At 38.0% G+C, this 27,274-nt stretch overlaps 1 protein-coding gene across 6 annotated transcripts; it reads right to left on the bottom strand.

Moving 5' to 3' along the window:
- Positions 1–112: 112 nt before the first annotated feature.
- Positions 113–27,238, bottom strand: myrf (myelin regulatory factor). Of its 6 annotated transcripts, none has more exons than XM_008412140.3 (27): positions 26,651–27,238; positions 14,577–14,667; positions 14,155–14,436; positions 12,687–12,748; positions 12,259–12,481; positions 12,099–12,175; positions 11,809–11,923; positions 10,110–10,305; positions 9,792–9,868; positions 9,597–9,707; positions 9,415–9,520; positions 7,622–7,822; positions 6,468–6,576; positions 6,212–6,321; positions 5,974–6,134; positions 5,803–5,875; positions 5,609–5,691; positions 5,438–5,506; positions 5,258–5,341; positions 5,027–5,094; positions 4,856–4,930; positions 4,530–4,760; positions 4,273–4,366; positions 4,101–4,163; positions 3,255–3,360; positions 3,090–3,164; positions 113–2,937 (listed from the first exon to the last, which is right to left on the bottom strand). In XM_008412140.3, exons 1-27 carry the CDS (start codon positions 26,694–26,696, stop codon positions 2,857–2,859), a joined length of 3,069 nt encoding a protein of 1,022 aa, XP_008410362.1. In that variant the 5' UTR covers positions 26,697–27,238; the 3' UTR covers positions 113–2,856. The 6 variants fall into 6 exon arrangements, with proteins under 6 accessions (XP_008410362.1, XP_008410360.1, XP_008410356.1 ...); XM_008412138.3 differs by having other exon boundaries at positions 9,430–9,520; positions 12,078–12,175; XM_008412134.3 differs by having other exon boundaries at positions 12,078–12,175.
- Between the last annotated feature and the right edge of the window lie 36 nt (positions 27,239–27,274).

A 27,274-nucleotide genomic window follows, 5' to 3' on the forward strand; every position in this document is an offset into this window, starting at 1 on the left:
ACATACCGTACTGCTTTCTTTCGAGCAATTCTAAATGATTGACTGCCATCCAGTGGACAGGATGAAAAATGATCTTGTAAGTCCCAAGAAAAAGGAGACACTTTCAGACAACTTTCAGACAATGCAATAATCAATTTATTTGCTGCATGCAATCATAGTATTACAGCGTATTTTTTGACCCAAAAAAGCTTTAATAATAAAATGTTTAAAAGTAGTGATATTATTCCAGGCAATAAACTTCATCCGTATGCTATTCTTCTTTTTCAAATAGATCTAAAATTGCAAATGTGTGCCCATCTTATGCTAAGTTAATATATTATTGATAAAAAAAAACCCAGAAAAAAATAAAGCACATCAGATAAAAAGGAGGTACAAAATGATGCAACAGAATAATATGGAATGCAGTTCTACTTTGGGAATCTGACGTCAGCCTCATACATTGGATGAAGCAAAAGCAGTTCATATATATATTTATATACAGTGACAAAAGTGCTACAGTGGTTTATGCTAACTGGTGCTTTTTAAATAGCTAAAATAGTACCCTCTACCCACATGAGTACAGGGAAAGAATCACACAGTCTACATTATGAATGCTATAATCTCTGTTTGATGGCTGTTCTTCCCGTTCATTGCTAGTTATCTTTGAGTTACTTTTTTGTTGTTGTTGTTTTTTTCTGATTATAGATGTTTTAAACACACAACACATGACAGTTTTTAATCAACACATTATGTCAGAAAAATGTCAAAACATTATTAGAAATAAAAAAGAAAATTAAAAACAAGAAAACATATAATACAGATGTAATAAAAACGCTATCACTGCATAGTCTTAGTTTGTTTAAGGCATGGGGAAAATGTTTAATAGTGATCCAACAAAATACACAGAAGAGTAAAACCAGTGCAAATTTTTCAAATGTATCATTGCCCTTTCAGACACTCAGTTCCAAGATCCAAAAGGTAAAATACACCAGAAGACAGCTACCCTCAAAGCCATGATGTAGTATTTAGAGAAATGATTGGACATGCACCTGAAATTGCACCTGAAATGTGCAATTATACCAATTATGCCTTACCAGCATTGTCCAGTTAAGAAAGTACAGTGTAAGCTATTCCAGTGTTGGTGGAAATATTGTCAGTAAAACTTTTTTTTTTTTTTTTCCTCTGCCGCATCCTAAAAAGAACAGTGTATCATCATGTTTGTTTCCAGTGATTTGTTCTAGTTTCCAGTTTTATTCTACACAAATATTTTCCAGTGATTTTGCAGAAGACTTGGCTCAGGGCCGGGGTCTCATCTCATATTTCCACTACAGCTTTCTATAAGGAGCAACGTCAGTGTAGCCAAATGCCTAAACATTTTATAATGAGTCATTCAGTGTTATAACCCCATCCAGTGTTTAATTTATTTTTTACCATAAAGATGAAGTGGACAGTGTAGATGCCAGTAGCAGCCTCAACATGAAGCTCCACTGTGGAGACTAAGGATTTACCAGCGTTCTCTAACTGAGGTATATTCAGTACCGAAGGCATACATGTTTTTGGCTTATGCTATAGCTGGAAGACATTTTGATCAAATGTAAAGATAACCATATATTTTTGGATACTGCTTGGATCGTGAGCGTTACAGTATTTAGTGTGTCATATTGCAGCCTTCATAATCAATGGCAGCCCTGCTTAAAATAATGTGTAAAAATATAGAAATCTTTCTTGCAGTTCTGTAATCTCACACAATTCTTTAAAGAAAATCACCACTGGAGACTCTGCAGCAAGTCTGCTATAATTAATTAACTTAAATTGAACTCTACTTGGTGAGCTAATCAGAAGGTTTAGGAACTATAACTTTAAGAAATTACTTTTTGTTTTCATGGCAGATTAGCATGACATCACAAGGAGCCCCATTGCTCTTAGTCACTCCATAAAATACAAAAAACAAGAGAAAATCTCTCTCCCGTATTGATCATCTATTTATAGAGAAATTATAATTAAAAAATTAAAACAACTTAATCTGCAATCAAAAAGGCTAGATGAGAACACATTATCTTGCTACCCCCCACAGAAGCAAGATGGTAAAGAGCGTAAAATATATCGAAAATAAAATCTCCGTAGCAACAAAAAATCAGTAACACATGATAAATATTTGTAAATGAATGTGTAATGCCCACTGTTTAGTGACAACAGATCTGCATTGTTGTTTGCCTGGTCATCTTCCAAAGGCCTTGTTCGAGTGCACATCAACATAAACTGACTGCATTTCCAGAATGTTTTGAGTAAAATCTGGTGGCTCCTGTGAAAACTGATAATGGATCATCATTGGTACTTTCAGTAGTTTAATGATCCAAAACAGTGGGTATAATCAGTCCCAGCACCTGAAAGCAATTAAAAACATGTGGGATGAATTTAATAAAATAGATCAAAATGTAATGTAGAAGTTTAGTAAAAATATGATGTAAAGAGTAATGCCTAAAGGTCCCTCTGTCTGTAAGTGGCTCACACATTGCCATGGATACATCTTTCTTTCAGTCTGAGTCACGACACACATTTCACCCCCATGTTAGATTGTTGTAAAACAATCACAGCTGAAGTTATTTTCTGGATTTTTACACATTTTGAATGAAGGGTGCCAACAATTATTGAGGGCGCTGTATTCCAGTGATCACAGGAATCAGGAATCACTTACTAAAAATTCATTTGGTACAGATTGCAGTTGGGACAGTGGTAAATTTTGTTCTTCATGAAAATCTTTAAAATTATATACAGTAATAAGGAAAGATCATTCTATCATACACAGTCTGCATCCAGAACCACAAACAGGAAATACACGACGAAGTGTGAAGGAACAGGCACACATCAACTTCCTCTTCACACACAGCTGCTTTGAATGAGAAAATGGTAGTCAGAGTGCAATGGGATTTTTTCTTCTGTGGCGCAACTCACTTCTCCCTGTCAACAAAAAAAAAAAGAACAAATATATTAAAATCACCACAATCATAGAAAATCAAAATTACTCCACAAGATTTAGAAAATTGAGGGAGTCAGATGACAATTTTAGTATCTGAGTGAGTCCCTTATTTTTCTAGGTCAGGTTTACTCACAGAGTGAGAGACACGAAAGTGATAGGTGACGTCTTGGAAAGACGAAACGGGTACTGACCAGAGGTGATGCGTCCCCTTAGAAACAAGCAGAGATTTTTATCCGTGACGCAAATAAGTAAGGTATGCTGTGAAAATGTTTATATAAGTGATGTTGATCAGATATACCTTTGTAGATGTACTCTGTCCACTATAGAGCTCTGACTCTGTGTGGTTGGGACATAAACGTCCTTTGGTGGCTCCACATTGTTTCACCCATACACTATTTCTTGACCTGAAAAAAAAGAAAATATATTCATTACCAATTCTTTTAAATAAGAACATTACTACAGCATGCATTCCCATTGTATCTTCAAGTCAAAGAGAGAAAGACAACAAAAAAGGTTAACAATGATGGTAAACAAAATCAAAATCACGTTAATAAAATCAACAAAAACAAAACAAAACACTAATTAAAGTACATTTTGTTAAACTAAAGTGTGAAAGAGCAGTGGGGAAAACTGGCCAGTACTAAACTTAACATTACCAGAATAATTATTCAGCTCAATATGAACCTAGTAATGTATCTGTTTTTTTTTTCTTGTTGTAGCAGATTCCTCTGAAATCAGGGTTTTAATGAGCTGAAAACACGTTGATGAAATACAATTTAGTAAGTTATCATAATAGCATCACAAGGTTTACACTTCTCACCAGTGGAGAAATGACTGTCCTTGTTGAAGCCTTTACAGACATATGAGTTTGTTGACATCTTTGTCATTAGTAACTCAAAAAACCGGAAGTCAGAAATCTTACTGTTACAATTGTATTTGGAAGATATAACAAATGATAAAAAATAAGTATAAAATTTTATTTAGGATATTATACTTTAATCTTCTAGAAAATAAAGCAAGGAAAAAATATCTGGAAACACAAAATAATGAGATCCATGACATTTTAAAACCTAATAGAAACCCTGCAACTATGATTAAACACAATCACATCATTTGTGTTATAGTGCACCCATGCTATACTTACATCATGTGTAGTGTAATTTGTGGTATGGAATGATTTTTTTGTCCCCTAAGTGATAGAGTGTAGCTGCAGAGAGACACACAACATGCATTAATAAGAAATATTGAAAGTCACAGCAAAAATATTTATATATGTTCACCAATAGCCAAGAACTATTAATCTTCTAATTTCAGACCTGCAGCTTTCCGCTGACTCACAACTTTGTGAGGTGATTTCTTGGTTTGTCTCCAGAATGTGAACACTTCTTAGAGACGGAGCTGTCGCTGTTCCTGTGATGGAAAAACAAAATGTATCTAAGCCAAATTTATACCGTCATACATTAAATACACAATCTTGATTTTGTGGTCATTAAGCCCAATGCTTCATATTATTTGCGCGCTGCCTGCTAATGTGTAGAGAAGTGTCATGGCTGGGTTGTGGTCATGCAGGTACCTTTAGCATGCAGGCTGCGTTGTCTCCGTGGTGCTGGCTGTTGACCTGGAGGCAACCGGTTGGTGGTTCCCATTCCTTCTGCATCTGGGGACACTGGTCTCTTGGACTTGGCAAAATACATGGGTGCTGATGTGTGGCTGAGACGGTTCCTGCTGTGGCCGTCTTTGTCCATTTGCCTGGACTTGGCCTTTTTAACGATGGTGCCAGGAGTGGGAACTGGGATGCTCAAACCTTGAGAAGACAGACAATTCATCTGTACAGTGAGCACATCTGCTGTGTAATATGAGTACATCATGATGTGTTAATGATGTGTTAATGTTTCTCACCAGATGTGGATTGGTTACTACTCAATGTCAGAGAGGTTGCTGATTGGTTGTTCACAGCTGTGGTTGAACAGCAAGCTATTGATGTTTAACAGAAAGGGGGGAAAAAACAACATGATTGAGCTTAATTCATTAAGCTGAATAATTTCACACTCAAACTGAAGTCGATAGTACCTGGTGCAGATGTGGTGGAGACTGAAGTTAAAGGATTCTTGCGGGATGATTCCAGTGCAGCTCTTGACCTGCACCAATCATAAACATACTTTAATGCATTCCAGTGACTTATATTATGACCATATGTGGTACATAATCCCATTTCACACAAAACAAAAACCATCTGAGCAATTTAAGTTCGGAATGACAGAGCTCAAGGAAACTTAAGTTGTAGAAGAGCTGGCAGTGTACCATGTGCAGACAGGCGGACAGACAGTTATAGTAGCAGTGAAGATAGGCATCCATGAGATGTAGAGAACACAAGAAGAAACATGGCTACAGGAAACAGAGACATAGTTAACAGAATCTTTTTAAAAGTAGAAATGGAGAAATGTTGTGGTAAGCTTGTCTCTGAATCTGAAAAGTGCATACCCGTCTTTCTCCGTGATGGCTCCTCTATGGTGAAGAGTAAGAACGTAAAGGACTGACATCGAAATGACGCTGCAAACAAACAAGCAAACAGGCGAGACATAATCAAACCAGATGTATGCGTAGCAACTTCCACGTTCCCCCATTACTGCTCCTGGAACCCTGCGTACAAACCTGAAGGCCATGACAATAAGAAGAGCCAGGATGATTCCCTGCATGAACCTCTGACTGATGCAGCCCTGATCAAGAGGTGAGCTCTGGAACAGGCAGATTAAACATTATGGCATCTGTACAAACTGCAGTTCACCAATATATAGGTAGTTTTGCAAAGCACTGTATAACTTAAAACCTATAATTCAGCCACACACCTTGCTCCCGGGTTTGACCGTTCTTTTCTTGAGCGGACCACTTCCTGTTCTGCTAAAATAACTTCCCGACTGGCTATAAAGACACACAAAAAATTGTTTTCATGGAGCACGCGGCACATTTTAGATGGACCTATGCCTCAAAATCAAAACGGATTTGCGTTTCTTTCTCACCTCACCGTACTGCCGCTCACTGTGCTCTTCATGCTGTCGAGGCGCCGCAGCTTGGCCAGTTTGCGGCTCCAGCGCTCAAGTTCATCTATGCGAGTCTCCAGGTTGTCCGTCAGCTTGCAGAGCTCCTTCACGGCTCCAACATTCTCCATAAAGATGCGCTCCTTCAAAAACAGCAGGACACAATCAGTATCATCAATATATAGAAGTTCTGCTTGTTTGAAAATGTATTTATCCTTACCTTATTGACAACTAAAAGGTTGGGGATAGTTTCTCCATTGGCACAAACGACATCGCCTCCTTCCTTAACAGCTTCAGGTAGGATCTGCTGAACTTCCTGAGCAATGACACCTGCATGGGGAGAAGTAGAAGTATAAGGAGCATCAAGAAGATGTGACAACATGCGGATGATGAAAAATGCACAGACACATATTGTGTTACACATCGTTCCAGGAAGATAAAGCTGCAGAAGTAGAAATAATTTGTGAAGTCATTACCTGTCTCCGCTGTGTTCTCTATGCCCACGGTCGCAGCAAACTCAGGTTTGTATTGGTAATGAACCAGCCTCATCTGAGAAATCCGTTTCAAATTGTCTGTGGTGTTAACCTGATGAAAGATAACAGCACTGCATGAATACAAAAAGTATGATGAAGAAAGTAGCAGAAAGTAGAGAAGTGTTAAAACATTGTTTGAAAAACAATGTTTTAAATGGTGAACTTTTCATGTTTTATTTGATATCAGAATAGCTATCGAAGCAAAGATAACAGCTAAAGAAAATACTACGAAAATGATGTAATGCTAAAGAAAACAGAAGAAAGTTTCACAACTTGATAGGTGAAAGGTCGGCAAAACGTGTAACAGTTACCCAAGAGTCAAACCTCACTGCTTAATCTATAAAAGGCAAAAAAGGAAACAAAGGAGTGTAAAAACTTTTCTGAATTATAATTCTAGGATCAAATACATAATGGGTGGATAGGTTGATGAAATTCAACATTCCAGAGTTTTGTTATTGGTTATCTGCCTTTGTGTTATTTTAGATAGAAAGTAATAGTAATATGTTTTTTTTTTTTTCCCTCTGGCTTCATCTGGTTGACTACGTGTGTGCTATTATTATAAATCTAGAACTCGAAGGTGTTTGTTTGAGCACTGATGTATGCATGGTTAAAGACCCTTATTTAGAAGTAGGAAAGGATGCACTTCCTGTTTTGGTGTGTTGTGTTTACAGAAAATGAAAATGGAAATGAAGACTACTTTCCAGACAGGCAAACAAAACTTAGCAGCATTAATCGCTTAAAATATAGGAGAGAAATGTATAACACAATACACAATACACAAAAAAAAGACCATTCTCAGTTCTTCTTTGGCTCTTCTTTCCAGGACTGGAATATTGTAAACCAATTAAAAATCTTTAAATCACAGTTCGTGACTAATCAAACCTTTATTCCACCTGTGAAGTCAAATTTGCAGGAATTTTTAGATTTCTCCTACTATTGCCAGAATCTTGTTACATCTTGTTCTCATGAGCCAAATAAAATATTTTATCCTGTGAGATGTATGCATTGCTGCAGCCCTTGTGCTATGTAAGGGGTACAAGGATGACATCTGAATTTTTTTTTAGAGCACCCACAGAGTCACACACACTCATCCTGACCTCCTGGACATTTTCTTTTGCTCTGATGTCCGATGGATGGACCAGGGATCCCATGACTTTGACGTTGCCGTGAACAACGAGAGCCTCGTCTGGACGGTCTGTACTGATGCCGACTCTGCCGTGGTGGTACACAGAGTCTGGCAGCTGCCCACGCTGCCACAGAACCTCATTATCACTTTCAAATTGGCCTGGGTTGGATGCCTGTCGCAAAAAAAAATCAAAGGAAGAGGTACGCTGGGAATCAGATACACATTTTTAAAAAATAGCAATGTGGTACACATTGGAAGTAAAACACATATTTGGAAATATTGTGCTTACAGTCATGGTAAAAAAAAAGTATGTTCATCTTACATTTTGTAAGAACAATCTGGCCTTTACCGTGTCCTGAAGACATTTAAATCTAGCCTTAAAAGTGTAAACCCATGTGCAATATTATATCTTTTAAATTAAGAAAAATATGAAAAGAAGAAACACTGAAAACGTACAGCTCAGAAATCAGAGCTTCATACAAAACCCCAGTAAATAAATTAGATTTTTTTTTACCATGGCTGTGCTTGCTTTATATACACTTTGATTATCACAACTACACATTTTTACATAATAAAAATCTTATTTTTATATCACAATGATACAAGCAAAATCTCCAACACAAGTAAAAGGTCTTATAACAAAAAAGACACATTATGTTTCTCTATCTCATGCAGTTATGATAAATATTTGTGTAATAAATTCAACAAACATTGCTGTCCAGCAAAAAGCTTTTGTCTGAAAATTTGAGATTTCATGTTTTAAAGGGCAAATGTTAAACTACTTCAGACTCAGTAAATATATAAATTTCGATTGGCCTTTCTATTGTTTTTAACAGCAATCCACTTTTTAAATCCTCCTTTTGGAGCCATTTCTCTAAAAGTAGCTAATTCTTGTAATTCACAGTTTTCCGGAGAAATATAAGTATCTATGTAAATCAAACAAGAATGCTGATCAGAACTGGAGCAGAAATGATATTTACCATGATTTCTAGGTTTTTAAAATGATAATTTAGGCCATGAGTTGTCATTCACCACTTTGGCAAACTAGCCTGGGCTATCCACACATCACGTTTAAATTCAGGGTGTGGTGCTAGTTTGTTAGATCTCCAAAAACATTTTTTAAATAATTTTTGTCTTCTCACTTGACAAATCACAAATCACTCATATTCAAGCTAGAGACATTGTTGTTGCTATTTAGTAAATTTCTTCCTAGATTTTGGACATATAAATTAATATAGCAATACGAGCTACAAGTCTGAACATAATTGTTGTAAGAAGTGGTGATAAATGTCCTTTAAGATGAATTAAAGGGCGAAGGATCATGAGAAATAAAAAAAAAATGCTTAAGAATACGCAACCGCTTTTAGATTAAAATTTTTGTGACCTCCAGTTTTTTATATACTTATGTTTGAAACTGTACTCCATCTCTTTGTTCAAGCCGTTATTTGTTGCATCACTGCTGACATAATCAGCCTTCAAAGTTTGCAGCCCGTAATTTGGACACATCCTACGTCTCCATCAACACATTTTGTTCACAAATTAGATAAATTCTCTGAATAGTCTTTTTACAGGACAGCAGCATCATGTATTCTTTCATCATTTGAACTCTGGGGAACAATTTTTTTTTTTTTCAAAATGTAAAGGTAAGAACATTCACACAGGTAAAAGGAATGAAGAGGACGAGGTTATAAAGGGCCAAGCAGCTGATGAATAGAAAAGTTTCACATTCACACGGGATATGATTGCTGTAAGAAGGAAACAGACATGGCCAGACGTTACCCTGACGATGATCCTCTCAGACACATGTGCAGCCACAGTGTAGCTCTGACTGTGGGACTGTGCATGCAGGGCCACTACCAGCATGAAATACCTGCAAAGATTAATGCAGTCAAAAACAGGAGACTCCTAAGGGTCATAAATGTATTCATGCAGCACACTTTGTCCACCTCTGATCGGGATTCGGTTTGCCCTTCTTCCTCATGTTATTTGCTGTGGTCTCGCTGAAGTGGAGTCGTCCTACTGTAACTTTGGTGACCTGCTCAGGGGGCAACGTGACCCTGGCAGTTGAACAAAGACAAATACAATGATGGCATGATTGAGCTTATGATTGTTTCAAAGTGATTTAAGGGGCGTGGACTTACAGCACTGGCTTGAAAGGCCTCTTGCTGCGATCAGATTGCGACTGCTCCACACTAATCGATTGATTCATGGCTTCCAGCTGCCGGCGAAGAACAAAACTGAGTATTTAATAACCACACACCCTTACACTCAGAGTCAATTTAAAGGTGTGAGTGTTTTTCCATTTCATTATTCCTTAAAACATTCATCAATCTACAATCTACAGGCTATGGAAAGTAATAAATGTCAGGTTGTCCGTCATCCAAAGACCTAATCAAGCCAAGTTGGTACCATACATACATCTGAAATCATGCTTTGACTGTCCAGCATGTTTCCTTCACCTTCACTCCATGGAGTTTGAGATAAAAGCAGTCGATGGGCTGCAGGCCTTCATTCGTCTTGATATATTTAGGGTCTCCAAGCATCCCGATATACACTGTGACCTGGAAGTGGTTCTTCTTCTGGCATACAAAGGCATCGTCAGCCAAGGAGAAGTTGAAGCCTTTATCAGCATCGACGCGGTAGGTCGGCATCGGTCTAAACAGGGAAGAAGGAAATCTGCTGAATTTACAGGTTATTTTCACAGAATGTTACTTTCTTGTTACTTTTTTGTAATTAAGTTGCACTTTAGTATGTTGACTTTCTCTTTATTACTTTATGTAAACTTATAGGTTATTTTCTGTAAAATAAAAGGTTACTTTCCAAGAATTTATGAATTATGTTTCCAGAAAATACAATTATTTTCTCTCTTAGCTTAAGTAAATAATTCTTTGATATTGATTTTTAAAAAGTACCAGTTTCCCTGGCAGATTTTTTCACTTTATTAACAATTATTAACATATTGTTTCAATCTGTAGAGACTCACACGGAGAGAGAAAACAACATTTAGACGGTTTATTGGGCCGAGAATTTGGCGCTCGGACACCGGCAGAAGACGTGCAAGCTGAGATTCGCAGCGAGCTCGGATGATCGGCTCAGGGCGAAGCTCAGGGTAGTCTTCCCCCGGGCCCAGGCACTGGTGGTGGAGCACGGCTTAGAGAGGAAGGAGCCTTGAGAGGAAAGAGCCTGTAGGGAGCCTGGAAGGATGAGGGTGGAGACGGGGAGGACGTGGGTCGAAGCACAGCTGCAGCTGGTGAATCCGAGGTTGAATGGCCTTTTGAAAGAGCTCTTGCAAGGTGATTGGCTGGAGCAGAGCGATGATCTGGTCATGGTTGGCTGAGGCGTGGAAATCGATGATGCTGTAAGGCTGAAGAGAGTCTCCCAGGTTGAATTTACGCCTAGGCTACATAAGTGAAAAATCTGCCAGTGGAACTAGTATTTTTTTTAACAGTATTAAGGAATTATTGACTTGAAACAAGATCCTATATCTTAAGAATTTGTTTCATCTTATTTCAAGGGTACTAAATTACTTGCACTCGAAACTAGACCAAAAATACTTTTATATTTTTCCAGTGTAGGGGAATACAGGTTTCATTATACAAGTTCAGAAAAACTGAGCAGTACAGCCAGAAAAATCACAAGCTTTCAACAAAATGTTATATTTCTAAAGCCTTAACATGGCTATTCATCTGTATCCTTCTGCTAATTGGAGGTCACCTCAGATTAAATGTTCCCTTAAAATTTTGTAATTTTGAAAAAGTCACTCCCATATATTTTCATAATTTAAGCATTGTGTGCTTAGAGCTTGCAATGGTCAACCAGGTGGTTTTGATAACATATCTCAAAGGTCCTGGGAGTTCATTCCAACCTCCCTCCCTATCTTGTTTGGCACTGCAAAAGCACAACGAGGTGCAATACATTTTTTTCCCCCCTTTATCCTCGTCGACGGTGCCTGTCTAAATTGAAACCCTGCTCTCGTTCACTCCCACATATACCTCACTGTGCAGGAATGTTGTGGAAAGCCATTACTTTTCCACTCCTGTCGTGCGGTTTCTTGAATTATACGAGTAACCAATTAAATCACAGTTCATTTCTGACTCTACAAAATCCATGAATCTCTTTTTGCTTCTGGACAATATAGCAAAGACGAATTCCACCCACAGGTCCTTGCCGTTGGCATCATAAAGGGTCGTCCATTTGTTCTGCTGGTGAGGCTGCCACTTGATGCACTGATAGTTTGGGTCCAGGTAGGTGTTGTCTGCATCCTGCATTAGACCTGTGAGAAACACGTTTAAAACAGCTGACTTTAACGTGTTGAAGCTTCGCGTAATGAACGTTCTGTTCTGTAAATATGTGTTACGAGTTAGTGAGAGCTGGTGAGCGTGAGGTAGAGGAGGCGAGGGAGGGAGGGGAGAAAGATGCCTGCCTACCTGGTTCTTGTTTGATGATACCTGTGAGGATTTGGGAATTCAAGGTGCTGTTGGGAGACTCAGAGTGCTTCCTCTTCTTGGCTTGATGAACAGGGATGCTGCTGCAGAAACAAGATCAGAACTGATTGTGTCTGATGTTTTCAACACACACTGGCGAAGACAATCCTATCCGCGGACTCACTCTTGCCCCTGAGGATGCTGCAGCAGCTGATGGAGCATTTGTGTCTGCTGCATCTCCCCGCTCCCACTAGTTGCTGGGCCGATATGATACTGCGAGATCATGGGCTCTGGCTTTAGGTACATGTCTCGATGCATGCCAGGATAGTGGCCGTGTGGCGGGAGAGGCGGCGTCGGAGTCATCTGGCACATATTCTCTGGAGTCATGGTTCTGATCATGTGAGAATCTAAACCAAAGATTTGAGAATGCAAGGACACTATTTAAAAGGCAAAATTGAATCTAATTGTTGAAAAAAATGGTGAGATTAATAAAACAACGAAACAATATATTTGGCTGGAAAGTCTGTGTCTAATTTAATTAAAATAAAATAAACCAACATTAGGCTTGGCGTTTGAATTCCCATTTTCTAAAGCAAAAAGCGAGCTACTCACCATTCACCTGTTGAGGCGAATAAGGCTCAGAGCTGGAGTCTGGTGGGGACTCAGGAAGAGTCCTAGCAGCAAAGATTCAAAGAAGGAAAGAAAATAATGGGAATGAATTTAAATCTCACAACACAGGCATGCTAGTCTCTAGAAATGTTAAATCTATTTAAATATCCAGCATCAACCACTTCCTCTTAGTTGTGCTTTTTTCTTGTTCTGCACTTTCTCACAACCGGAAAGGTCAGACTTTCTGTTTTTGAGGATATAAGTGGACTCTTTATCTCTGTTATCAGTCCTCCCTCTCATCTTGACTAACACTTTAAATTACTAAAGTAACATTGATAATGCACTTGTTGAAGAGTTGGTTTTTGGCTGTAATGGTGAAGTAAGAGCATTATGTATTATTAATCGAAATAGAGCTCCCAATTATTAGCAACCTGGTGCAGCTGTGGCATAATATGAGAACATTTAATTTCGTTACATTAATTCTGTAAATGAAAACATATCCTATTTCCCACTAACAAAATAAGTGCAACTTAAGTATTTTATACATTTTAAATGATACTTTTTTTTTAAGTTGATCAGAGTTTAAACAAATGTTTAAAGGTATTATATTTCTTTGATATATGTTGTAAAAGTGGCCAAATGCCATTTTTATAAAAACGTGGAAGACAAAAGAACATGATATTCAATAAAGTTAAATACATGTTGAAGTCGTGAGATGGCTGCAACTAAAGCATCCCTAAGATGACTGCTATTTATCAGAGCATAAAGCAAAAGAAAAACCTACTTTAAGAGAAATGCAGCAAAGAGTGGCGTCTTAAAAACATCAGCGCTATCACAAGAAACACTTGTTAGTTACTGTTCGCTTAGTCAAACAACGTCTGTGTTTCTGTGCTCGACGAAGGCTGCCCGGCTGAATGATCAGGAGGAATCAAACAATGAAACACCTTCAAGCAAAATAAGTTTGTAGGGTTACACAGAAGTAATTCAGGCGAAATATCAGCAGCAAACAACAAAATACAAACATGTAGATCCTTAATATCTAATAAGGTTGTCTTTTATTCTCATGAAAATTAATATTTTCAGTTTAGCTTGTTTTATATTGATAAAGTCAGCAAAAACAAGGGGTTTGTGCGACTGGTTGTTGGCCTTCTTTGATAATTTCACCTTTCTTCAGTCGTACCCTGATAAGACATCAACAGGTTTTAAAAAGAGACGGCTTCATTTTATTAAATTTGATATGATGGAATATACAGAAATACATTTTATATAGCGTATTCACGCTCTGCATTACTTTTTGAAAGTAAAGTAATTCAAATAACTAATTACTTTTGAAGATAAGCAATCAGTGAAGTAACTGGATTGCTTTTTTGGGGAAGTAATCAGTAATTAAAGTAATTAATTACCATTTCCAAATAACTTAACCAGCCTTCTGATAATAAATTCCCAGTTTTTTTCCTGAACTACTGCTCACCCTGGAGCGTAATGGCCCCGGTGCTCTGGCTTGACGTGAGCCTGTTGCTGCTGTTGCTGCTGCTGCTGCTGCTGTTGCCCCAGGCAGGGGTAACCGTGTCGGAGCCCTAGAGATGGACCCTGGGGGTAGGCGTTCTGACAGCTAGGGGGCCCGACTGGAGGGGCTCCTTGGCGCAGAGGAATAGGGGGACTCACACCACACACCAATCCTCCAGAGGAGGACACTCCTGCCTGAGGAGATGAATAATTTGGTCCCGGGGTGCTGTGGACCTCTGAGAAACAGCTGGGAGGGAGAAAAAAAAGAAGAAGAAAGAAGGGATTAGTCTTATCAGAAAAAAACAAATTCCTTTGTAACAACATGGTTTGCTTTGGTTGGTGCATGTTGTTTTGACGTTGCTGGGCTCGTCTGGTGTCCCTACTGACATGTCAGTACTATCGTCCTCCTTGCTGATGTACTCTTCCAGGATACTGGTGTCGATGTTGGCTGGCTCCAGAGAACTGGTAATATCATGACCTGTGGAGAAGGGAGGGTTGGGAAAGTGAAGAGAGAAGATGGAGAGCATCTGGGGATTAGCAACAGGAATCTATCAGCAACTCCACACAATGCCACAACTGCTCAGTCCAAGTGTTGCAACAATTCCCTGACAGATTTATCCCACAAATGTCTTTGTAAGAACTCTGTTGATTTCAAGGTGTAAAATGTGATAATGAGACACGATGAGATTATCTGGAACACTTTTAATGATGATGTTGTGAAATGGAGGGTTGTGATTGGCTCACGTGAAATGTAGAGATTAAGGTTTCAGAGGTGACAAAGAGTCGAAGGATGTGGACATAGTGGTGATTCAGAGTCTCCATCATTGTTACACAAACTGTTTTGTACTGAAGCCACATTTCTACTTGAAAAAAAAATGTAGAGTTAAATTAACCTTATACTTCCAAAGGTATCATTTTTGACATCCTAACAGATGTTTATATCTTCAGTAAAGTAAGTGCTTTCCTGCTGTATCTAGAGATATATGCATTTCTTTGAGGGAGACTTCTATTCACTCTCCTAATGAGAAAAGTCCAGCAGTCATAGTTTAAGGGAATAATATGTTAAATTGTTTTTAAATGTAGTTTGGGGCAACATTCCACCCCTTGCACCATATTCAACTTTCAGATCCCAAAGGGTAGGACGTATCAGCTATTTTTGTGAAGTAACAAAGTTTTCATTCTTCAATCTGTTTGTTTTCAAGTGGACATATTGAGACACACATGCAGAGAGAATTCATATGTTTGGCTTTTCTCATTTCTCAGTGGAATATTTTAACTACAACCTGTAATTGGTAACACTGGATAGGACATGGGTAACCACGGGAAACCGAATTTAGTTTTATAAGCTTCATGACCAAAAATAACTAAACTATCAAAAAGGATATAAAAGAAAATGAGAAATCCAAGGGATGTTTAAAAATATTTCCAAACAGTTCTGACTATTATTTATGGCATTCACATTTAAGATATTCAGTAGTCAATTGACTTATTGTTCCTATAAATATATAGAAAATGTCATAAATAATTCTACACAAAAGTATTTCCAAAATCCAACCCAATCTTTCCCCCAGGGTCATTTTCAGCCTTTGATAGGCAAAGCCTTGCAAATCCCAAACACATGACCCCACTTAGTCCTGAAAACACTGACGTAGAATGAACACCTGCTTCTGAATACATCTCTTATAGAGATAATCACCATCAGTTCAAATATTATAATTGAAAAGTAAATATATATTTTTAAAAACCTCTAAGATATTTTCCCAAATGTCAGATTGTGCAAACAGAACAAGTGAGAAAAAACTGACTTGCTATAAGAGGGTGGGTGGGACACCCCACTCTTTTAAAGCCCAACACCACCCCCATAAACACACACACACACACACACGCACGCACGCACGCACGCACGCACGCACGCACGCACGCACGCACACACACACACATTCACTCCTCCTCCAATAGATTAGGAAGGTCCTCAGCTAGAAACTTGGGAATGTGAGGAATTTTTGTGTTAGCATTAGAAAATATTTCACCTTTTCCCTTTTCTCCATCCATTTCTAACTGCCATCAAAACGCAACACAAATGTTGCTCCATGCTGCTAGAGTCACAGCTCCTACAATATTTTATCACTGAGTTCTACTGTTTGCAACAAAGGTGACTAATGAGTTATATCATCCTGGAAAAATGGCTCCATTTGAGAACATTTCCAGTGAACAGTCATATCTCATATCTTTCAACCAGAAAAACCCACAAACTTGAGCACTTGTCTCAGACCAATTAAATTAGATTCCAGATTTAAAGTTATAAATCCTTGTGTTGCAATTTTCATGACAAAAAAAAACAACAATCTTGCTTCTCAGAAAATAAACAGCCGGTAAATGTCTCCTGATGCGTGATAGTAAAAAAAAAAAGAAGGAAAAAAGGCAGGATGGTTCTTTTTAAATAGGATCCAGATGTGCACCCCACCCAAAGAGGCAGTAAATTTAAGCTGGCAGGACTGATAACAGAAAATAGGGAGATATGGGGAAAGAGGAGGGAAGATTGATGGGGCCTACAGAAGGTTGGGGGTATGAAAAGAGAGGAAAAAGGTATGATGTTCAAGGTTGGGAAGACTTTACAAACAAAGGAAAGAGAGAAAAAAAATTTACTTAAAAGCATAGTCCAAGAAACGTGTTCGAAACAAGATGGCATTAAAAACTAATAATAGGGTTTGTAGTTTTTTGTTGGAATGACTACTTAGTTTCTATGCAATCCATCACAATGATTAAGTGTCAAAGGTGTAAATATAAACATGTTCCAAAGTGTATTTAAAATTAGACTTCTGTCTTATCTTGCCATGTCGATGTGTCTAACAAAACAAAGTGTGAAGCCAAAATTTGAATTTTGGAAAACATTAAGCCCTGTTCACTGACTGGCTAAGAGCATCAAGGAATGCACAGGGACACTTCCCCCACCTGTTGCTGAGCACTGTTGGTCAGCTAGCTGAACAAGGGCTAGTACAGTTTCCCAGCATTTATGACTCAGATAAATGCAGCTGTTTGGAATATTTACAGGTACTGCAAAAAATAAAGAGGGATAAAGCTTAAAAGCTTTTTTTAATTCTAGAGTTGGCAAGGATGGCTGAGTATGACCACTAAATTCACTCGTAATAACAAGTGAATTTGTCTTATTGGTGAAACTCGATAAAGATCTGAATGGCAAAATTACACATCATTTTTAAGGACTTGAAAACTGCTGTTAAATTCATTGAGTTATTTATTCTACATTTTTGCTAAAATGTATGAATTAAGCAATGATAACTACTTTCATGGGAAACATTTTTGTTGCAGTAATAATCAATATGTTATTTCATTTAGGTGGGAAAACTGTTGGTTTGATTTTCAAAGAAAAGACGTAGATACTGCTGATGCTTTTGTTTTAAATAGCGTTTGTGCTAACATTCAGATGTTAAGACAACTTTACTCAAGATTTTCATGTAGCTGGGCCATGTTCATCATATGTTAAAAAGTCATTAATTTAACCTTTATTCAACCAGGATAAAGCTACTCGAGATCAAAGACCTCTTTTACAAGAATGTCCTGACAACAATATAGTTAAACATGTAAAAAGTAAAGACGTGACCAAGTAGATTTCTTTTGTTGTGGCAGCATCATCTTATTTCTTCCCTACACTTAATAATCACCTAAAATAAAAAATACAACTCAACATTCCATACAGAATCTATTAGCATCCTCAATTGGCAAAAGTAAAAAAATAATGAGAAAATAGATCAGACTGTCATTCTTTTGAAGCTACTTCATGCATTTGGCATGCCGAGTTCAGTAAATATTCCTCAGTGTTGACAGAACCTCTGCACATGATAACATAGAATTATGAAATGTTATTATTGCATAACTGATGCAACATTTGAGTCATACAGCAACCGAAAGTGACAGCAAAGCAAACATAAGTGACTCTTATTATTGTCAAACCCTTTTGCACCTGGTTCAACACTCAAAGATGTGTTGCCCAGTGATCCTTTTTGAGCCATTCTTGTTCTGAGGGATAGTTTAAACAAAACATTCTGTGGCTGAAGTTCAGTAATCTGTTCTCTCTCAGTACGACTCAGCATGACGTGTCCTGTTTGTGTCAAAGGTCCCATTTGGCACGTCAAGATTTTGGATAAAAGAGCAGAGAAATAAATTATTTACCAAGGGAATTTAAACCTAGTCACTGTTTTTTTAAATTTTATTTTGTAAAATAACACAAATCTTGAAGAAATCACCCGACTCTAAAAAAACTGAGTCCTACTCATCTAGTTGTAAATGTTATTGTTGGTAGATCACTGCTGTTTCGTAAGAATGGGGTACTCCAAAAACAAAAGCGTATTATCACAACTGAAACTGAAAATGTACAGTTTCACAGTAAACATATGAATTCTATTTAATTGCTGTTATGTTATTTTGGTGTCTAATTTTGTTGTGATGTAGCTTTTTTTAATACAACAATGAACAGTAATAGTTTATAATGTCACACCAAAGCAAAAAAAAAAAAGATTCTTCTGTTTATATGCTTATTTTTTTATATCAATAATAGCAATTAAAGGAGCCAATGTCAATGTAATTTGGTTTAGAGAGAAGATTGACAGAAACGTTGATCAAGCGTTTGTAACGTCCAAATTACTGAATCATCTTAACTGGCTGTGGACTGAATGTGTAGATTTCCCTGTCCTCTATGTTTTTCTCTGTCCAGCTGTGTCCAGCGGGGAACAGTGAAATGCTTGTCAGCTGGACTTCGATACAGTCGTGCCTTTGGAAAGATTAAGGGTTGTGTGAGCATACGCGTGCCCATGTGAACACGCATTTGTTTGTTTTTACGTGAGTGTGTGCGTTATGCCACCATTTCAATGGCTTGGTTGTCGCACAGAGGACAGAGTGTGTGAGTTCCGATTAAAGATGATTTGATGAATATGATTCAGGAAAATGTGGTTTTATTTTGAGTAAGAACATATTCGTCCAGTTTTAGATGTGAGTAGAGAATGTAGCAATACAACGTGTGCTTCCTAAGGTCAACTTTGCATTTCCTATAATGCATAGAGTTCTTATTTTTATTTGTCATGCCATTTATTGCATTTACATGAGTGCATTCATGAGTGGCATAAGCTTTTAAGCTGTTTTTTACATGTTGACCTTGAGCCAAGCATCATTAAATGGTTCCCATTCAGTGGTAAACAAATGTTGTAAGATCATTTTAGCTTGTTTTACAGGAAAGAGTTTCCCTTAATAGTAGGGGAAATGTGACTTTTGTGTGTATAAGAATTGGAGCGCAAATATCTGTCTAGGCAAGCGCTTGTTACTGACAGTATGTTTGCCTCTTCCCATTCTTTAAAATTAACTACATAAACACCGTAACTGCTTAAACAAACTATTTTTCTTGTTTATGCTGGTTTCTGTAACCTCAAGCCTTGTCTTACCGTGCAGAGCCTGCTGTAGGCAGGGAGAGCAATGGAGTGATTTACAGATACAACAGAGTAGAGGAACCTTGGAGTGTATAAGGGCTGGCCATTTTTCAAAAACTTTGTCTAAATAGACATATTTTAATGGGCTTGTTTTACTTTCTGACATCTAAATCACAGAATGACAGCAGTTCAGGCAGAATTTCAGACAAATGTAAATGCAGTCAACAAAGAGAACAGGAAAAAAATTAAATAGGTGTAAATCTGTAAAGGACAGGACAAGCTACATGATAACATATTCAGTTGCTAATTAACCCATAACTTCAAACTTTTCTCTATCTTTCATAACTTTATTGCATGTAAAAGTGATAAATAATCAAGAACCATATTTTGTTTTGAAAGTTTGAAAGTTCAGTTAATAAACTATGAGCATGAACTGATTCAGTTTTAACCTGAGTGAACGAAAAGCAGCAATGACTTAACTTTTTTATAATTTGTTAAAACTGACGTCCTGTCAGTATAACATGAGATAGATAACCTGAAAAAAAACTGAGCTCTTCTGTTTCTGGTCCCACTGCCATCTGAATAAACCCACAGCTCCCAGGCAGAAACAACCAATCAGAGCAAGGAAGGATGTTTTAGCACTGTCAATCACACAGGTGTATGCACTGCTCATAACCTCTGCCTTGCTCTCCCCTGCTCTGTCCTTGAGATTGAACCTACATGACACTAACGGTATGTGTTTAACTTGTCTTAACCAAAAGTAAAAAAATTCAAAGGATGTCTTTTATTTTGAACACAAAGTCTAAATGTTTCATTTGCCGCACTTTTACCTAGAGCTCTTTAAAATAACATAAATGGAATTCCAGGATAAACAACAAAGGATTTAATCTACTTTACTGACCTGTTTTCCCAAAAGACAATTAAATGCAGAACTTGAATGAACTTTTCTCTTTTTCTGCAGACAAGTTGGCAGATTTTTAAAAAATAAATCTGACTATAAGATCTGACTACAACGAATAACAATCTTAGTTCATCCTCCAACAATCTTTGCTGAACATCCATAAAATAGATGGAAAAAGCTGAATAAATAACATTCACACAGCTCATACTGTATTATGCAATTGTCGAAAAAGGGAAAAACTTAAGAGGACACCAAATCAAATGTTTGAAAGCTCTTAAATTGGTTTGTTAATTAATATTCAGGCATTTTTAGATTTTGAACCTATATCAATATAGACAAATAAGACCGCCAGCAACCTCCACAGCTGATCTGGAAAATGCAGCTCAATTTAGAAACATGCATACTGTGTCTACAGCATTCCGTCAAGTACACACATACTACAGCAAAAATTTCAGAAAATGTTCCAAATCATCACCGATGCTAATGTCTTGCATATTTTTTGCTCAGAAAAACTGAGGCATATCGCTTTGACACGTTACCAAAAACACAAAGCCACTCAACAAGTCTAAGAAGCCACATCTACAGAAGCAGAGCAGACAGAGCAGCACGGGGTACCTGGACGAAGCCAAAGCATGATGACGTTCTTCAGCTGACAACACCTGAAACAGAAGATGAGAGAAACAATTCCTGTCTATCTTTCACATGTTTCTCCCATCGGGCGCAAAGACTTTAGAACAAAGTCTTGAGAGTCGCAGAACAGTGTAAAAAATGTGGGTGTGTGTGTTTTGTGTGCTAAAGATACTATGTGTATGTGTGAAATAGAGTGTTTTAATGAGGATTAGTTCCCAGTCATGGGAAAGGGCTGTACCAGGCTACCACACACAGCCCTTGTCGCATACAAGCACTGGCCGCACCGGTGGCCCTGGCTCAGGGAGATTACAGCAGAAATCAGGCTGGGACCTGGACGCAGAGAGAAACTGTGTAAAATGTGAGGCTGAGTGCCAATGGCTGAAATTCTCAATACTGAAAAAAAAAAGGAGGAGGAACTAAACAAGACATAATCAGAGACAGCGTAAAGGAACATTTGAGAAATTAGGAAGAAAAGATGTTCTGGTACAGATCAGAGTTGTTTCTGGTTTCACAACAACGATACGGAGCACTGCAAGACCACAGTGGTTACAATTCATGAGATGCAACAAAATGAGAAATAGTCATTCAAATTTTCTGGCAGGACTTTAGATCATTGAAAATGAATGTGGAAACAAAAGTAAATGAATCAGTGAAGTCCAGTTTAACAACGTACGCAGGGAGAGGGTTGGTTTGCAGCGCGCTGCTTAGTTCTGCAAGCCTGTCTGCTCAGAAACAATGCTTCCCTCCAACAGCAACTTTCTGCTGAACCCATAAATCAGAGTACCGAGCTAAACTTCGTCAGCCTTATTGCAGGATTTCCATGATGAGTCGCAGCATTTACACCCATTATGGATGTGATTCAGAGCTACTGTGGGAGTCGAGCAGCAGGAATTTTCATAAAATTACTCAGATGGCGACAACTGAGTAATGGAAGAACATATTTACTGCTGTCCCATCAGCTTGTGTAGTACAGGAAATATGGATAAACAAAATGTTTTAATGTGTTGATGGTGGTCAGTCATAATGACATTGCACATGAAACAATTTAAGGGCATCTAGTGTGAGAATAAATCTGAGACCATGGTTCTCAACCAGAAAAAGAGCAATTGTTCCCTCAAAGTTGGGGATGAGTTCCTGCCTCAAGTCCCAGGGAGTGAAGACAGAGCAGGACAGGAAGTTAAGGATCGAGACCTTGTCTGGACCAAAAAGGTAATATTCATTAACCTGTGTGAGAAATAGATCATAACCAAAAGAAAGAGTGAGTGAAATGAGTTTCCTCAGGATGGCTGAACTTAGAGGTTCAGTGAGGGGAAAGCTCCTCTGCATTGAAAGAAGTCAATTAAGGAGTTTCGCTGATGTGATAAGGAGATCTGATGAGTGCCTCCCTTTAAAGGTAGTTTGGGTACATCCCATCGAGAGGAAGCCCCGGGACAGAACTCGCTGAGGACATAGTTCCTGCTCATCAAAACACATCTGCATCCACCACAATTAGTGTTTCTGAAAGTGTGCCCTCATAAAGCCAATTTTGTGTATTTTAAATGAAAATTCTTCTCTTATTAGTGTTGAGAATGTCATTAAAGCTGCATCACATCTTCTCTTTTAATCAAATCCTTGGTGACGTTATGACTACTTGCAGACAGCTGTGACTCCAGTGTCTGTGGGGCGCACACACCATCTTTGTGTGAGGGACTGGTTGCTGTCGAAGTGAGTCAGAGAGGAGAAGGTCAAGTTTTGAGGGGGATCTGCGGTTGGCTCCTCTCTCCGCCCTGAGTCTGCACTATCTCACCTCCTCACCCTGTCTGCTCACTGTCACTCTAATGGAGTTGGAGAGAGCCGGAGCGAGAGGCCTAAGACCACGGAGAGTAACACCAGTCTCACCTCATCGTGTTTTAACAGCCACCAGGACTATGCCAGGAATGTACATTAATGTGCACATATATATATTTCACTAAACCCCTTAAAACACACTTTACTGCTACCCAAATCAATCATATCGCTGCATGTCCACGGCGCTGTTTTAACTGATCAACTATAAAAAAGAACTTTTTGACGTCCATACGAAGTTGATCCAATGAAATCCTGAGCTCAGGATTAAATCAAACAAGGAAAACAAGCACCTAATGTGTACCTCTCATGGACAAGTTGACATTTTAGACCAAGCGAGGGTGGCTGAAGTAAAGCCAAAGAAAGAACATCTCTCTTACTCCCAAGGCAAGAATGTAAACACACTAAATTCCTGTCAGAACAGTGAGGAACCATTTGACAGTCATGGATGGCTGTGTATATTTCAGTCAGTGTTTAGCGCATACAATAACAAAGAGTCAAAATTTCCTCACAGATCTCTTCTTGGGGTGTGATTGTGTTTATGCACACCTGACATCTGAAAAACTTTTTAAAAAAACCAACTCGATCAGTAAAGTGGGTGTTCTGAATTTGAACAAGAAGGGAACAGTTAATCACATGGTGTATTATGGACTGACGCCACGTTTAAATGACATAGAGGAGGTTTAGAATATGAGTAAGTAAGAATAGACAGAAGAAAGTCATAATGTCAAAAATACTCTGGAGATAAAAACAACAAAACTATGCTTTTTATAAAGAATATTAATTTGGGGCTTGAAATGTAGACATTCCCACCTTGTCAACAACAACCAGCCTGAAGATCTGAACCAGCAGATACTATGCTGCTGCTCAGGGCCCCCAGTCCTGCATGGTGACCCCAAGGCAAGGCAAGGTAAGGCGATTTTATTTTTAATAGCATATTTTTTGCATTTTCGAATTCTCCTACTCTAAAACACTTTGTGGTTTTCTAACTTATGAAAGATACTATATAAATGAAATGTACTTACATACAGCAACAAATAAATTCAAAGTGCATTAGTCAATAAGAAAGAAAGAAATCAACAGAGACAAAAGCATATAGCAGGTGCAAAGTAAGGAAAGGCAATGACAGATTGAAAAACGGACATTTTATGAACTTAGTATTTCAACATTTTTGCAGTTTTCTGGAAGCTTCCTCCAGATTAGAGGTGCATAACAACTGAATGCTGAATGATGGAGAATAGAAATGTATCAGAAGACCTCAGCCGTCTGGAAGGTTGATATGTCAACAAATCGTTAATGTATTTTGGTTCTAATCATTTGGTGACTGATAAACTAACAAAAGTATTTTAAGGTTAATTCTCTGAGCTTCAGGAATCCTATTTAAGAACTTCAGAAATGGGACGATGTGCTCTATTTTTCTAGTTTTAGTGAGAACGCCAGCAGCAGCTTTATGGATCAGCTGCATCTGTTTGATTGACTTTTTAGGTAAAACCTGTGAAGATACTGCTGCAGTCATGAATTTGACTAAAAATAACTGCTTGGATAAGTTACTCAAGATCTTGCTGGAACATTAGTCCTTTCATCCTGGAAATGTTCTTCATATAATAGAAGGCTGATTTTGCAGTTGTCTTTATGTGACTCTGAAAGTTCAGATCTGAGTCCATCACTACAGCAGATTTCAGGCCTCACTAATCTCTAATTACAATGGCTGTGTGCTGACTCTTGGTTGTTACTCTTAATGCAAAACTCAAAAATTCATTAAAAAAAATCCCAAAGGGAAATTAAATGTTGTTCTAACATTAATTTAGATTCTTCAAAGAATTACTGTAGATGGTGATGCCTGTTGGCGGAAAAGACCTCTTGTATTACAACGAATCTGAAAAAGCCTCTAACTGAGAATACTGTGTTTTTCTCAAGGCAGACTCATGAAGAGGATGGTCTGGGTCGTCCATAATTAAGGTCCTAAAATAATGACTTCAGTTTTGTTTCTATTCAGCTGGAGAACGTTATGCCACATCCACGCATTGACTGGCATCTGCTCAGTGCTTGAATGGCTTCATAGTCACCTGGTGGCTCTGTGTCATCTGTGTAATTAAGATAATAATTAAGATAATTATTCTCATCAGCTGTTATAATCTGAGTTAGTGGGCGGCTTCTATATACCTCTATATTAAATAAGAAGGGCCCCCAGGATGGGTCCTGGGGGTATTCGGCATGTGTCCAATGAAAAGTCTTAGAGTAGGACTCAAACTGTAGCAGACCCCAATAGCATCTGACCTCTCCTTTTTTTTTTTTTTTTTTGCTCTGGGGTCTTCTTGTTTTACCCAGTTATTAGCTAGTTTTAGCGTATTTGTTTTATGTTTTTGCTAGTGCTGACAATTAATTTAAAAAAAATCTGATTATTCAGACCCTAGACATCCCTATTTAAAACATCCTGTAATAATAAAATTAACATTACATTGACATTTTGCTGGAATAATATTTCATCTGCAGCTGCAAACTAAATGTAAGCTGCTTCCTCTTTCCTGACTTTACTAAGCTTATAATAAATCACTGTACTCTAGATCTGACTGACAGATCAAATATGTAATTCGGAGAAATGACCTTTTCTGCACTATTAACTACTGTTAATTATTTAATAAATAATGTGAATTAAAATTTGGGCCCCAAATCAAGCTCAGGCTCCCATAAAATCTCAGGCCGGCTCTGGTCCAACAGAGCACTTACAAAACACGCCATTTATCTTGACTTAAATTCCTACACCCTTTTAGCCCCACCTTCCTCCACCTAATCCCCCTCCTTCAGGATTCCTACTCTTCTCCTCAATCTGTTACCCATCAGCAGCACTTTTGCTCCCCACACCAGTTAACGTTTCTGAATTCCCCTAGTTTTGTTTTCAGCAGTGAATGAGAAATCTTTAAAGCAACAAATCAGAGCACACTGACTGTTGAAAATAAATTACAGATGATATCTGATGACGAGAACAACACGTCTTGTCACTGACACTTGTTAATTTAGATTTGTTTTTTATTTATTTCTGCTGTTTTTGCTGCTCATGAACTCACACTATAAAGAGCTGACTGACCAGAACCAAAATATATTTACTCCTTAAAGGACCAGATACAGGAATGATAAGACTAAAGAATTATGCACAGTTTGAGCAGATGATGTAATTATGAAACTAGGTATATTTAAAATGTGCTATTTAGAAAATGATGTATCTTCTCAAAAGTTAAATGTACGTCACCTAAAGCATCTAAACAAAATGTGTTAAATAAATCTCAAAGCAAATCATTTAGACGCAGTTGAATCAGTTATCTATCTGAAAAAATATTATTTATTGTCAACTGTTTTAAAGTTCATGTTTCTAGTTTACAAAGAGGAATTTGCCTAAAAACAAAAAATGTTACAACCTCAAGGCCAAAGGTTTACAAATAAGTTGAGGTTTGGGTCAGGACTTTCTTTATATTTAAAAAGCCCAGGTACAGCTTTAAGTCTTGCAACGCCCCGTGGTCGCTAAAGATAGGAAAAGTGTTTTCTTCATGAAATCAAGTCACTTATAAGTCAGAACTCTTACAACAAAAACAAAAAACAACAAAAAAACGCAACCGTTTTGTTTCGATAGTGACTCATGCGTAACAGGTCAATGAGATGATCAGAAAACATCTTACCTTCGAAAAATCTTTGTAAAGCCTCTGTTTCATCTACCACGTCCATCCTAGCGGGTCCCACATAAAACCTCCATCAAATTCTCCCCTTTTCCGAACGACACCGATTCGGATTTGGGGGGGGAACTTTCACATATACATCACGAAATCCCGATTTTATTTAACTTCACTTCTTCGCACAAATGCCGGCTTAAATGAGCTGAAGTTTTTTTTCGGCTTTAGTAAAACAACTTGGCACCAATCTAAAGGGCCAATTTTAAAGTTTCAAAATTCCCTTGTGGCTCGAGTTATAGGCCTATACGTGACGGGATAAAACTTTAAAAACAAAACAAAGAGCGCTCCACATGAGGACAACGTTAAAAAAAGTCGCCTCAACAGCGCAAATTCAGTTCTCATAAACTTCATTAAAAAACAGCTGTGACGTAGGCTGCTTTCTTAAAACGTATGTCTCCTATAAAAGAAGGAATAAAACTCAACTTTGTATAAGAGTCAAAAACAAAAGCGTGAAAATGAGTTTAAAGTAGATTCCGGGAGTCTGTGAGGCGAGTTGTGTTCCTCCTGCGCCTCTCCCTCCCAGACAGGGTGTGTGCTGCAGGGAGAGTCGGAGGAGAGGAGCTGAGGCAGGTG

Source organism: Poecilia reticulata, chromosome 6, assembly GCF_904066995.2.
Source record: "Poecilia reticulata chromosome 6, P_reticulata-male-v2, whole genome shotgun sequence".
NCBI classification, from domain to species: domain Eukaryota; kingdom Metazoa; phylum Chordata; class Actinopteri; order Cyprinodontiformes; family Poeciliidae; genus Poecilia; species Poecilia reticulata.

Coding starts and splice junctions, on each gene's coding strand:
- myrf (XM_008412133.3), bottom strand. CDS start 26,696: ATGGACGTGGTAGATGAAACAGAGGCTTTACAAAGATTTTTCGAAG. Junction 9,869..10,109: donor TCAAACTCCATGGAGTGAAG/GTGAAGGAAACA, acceptor CTTCGCCGGCAG/CTGGAAGCCATGAATCAATC. Junction 4,367..4,529: donor ACGCAGCCTGCATGCTAAAG/GTACCTGCATGA, acceptor TTTCCATCACAG/GAACAGCGACAGCTCCGTCT.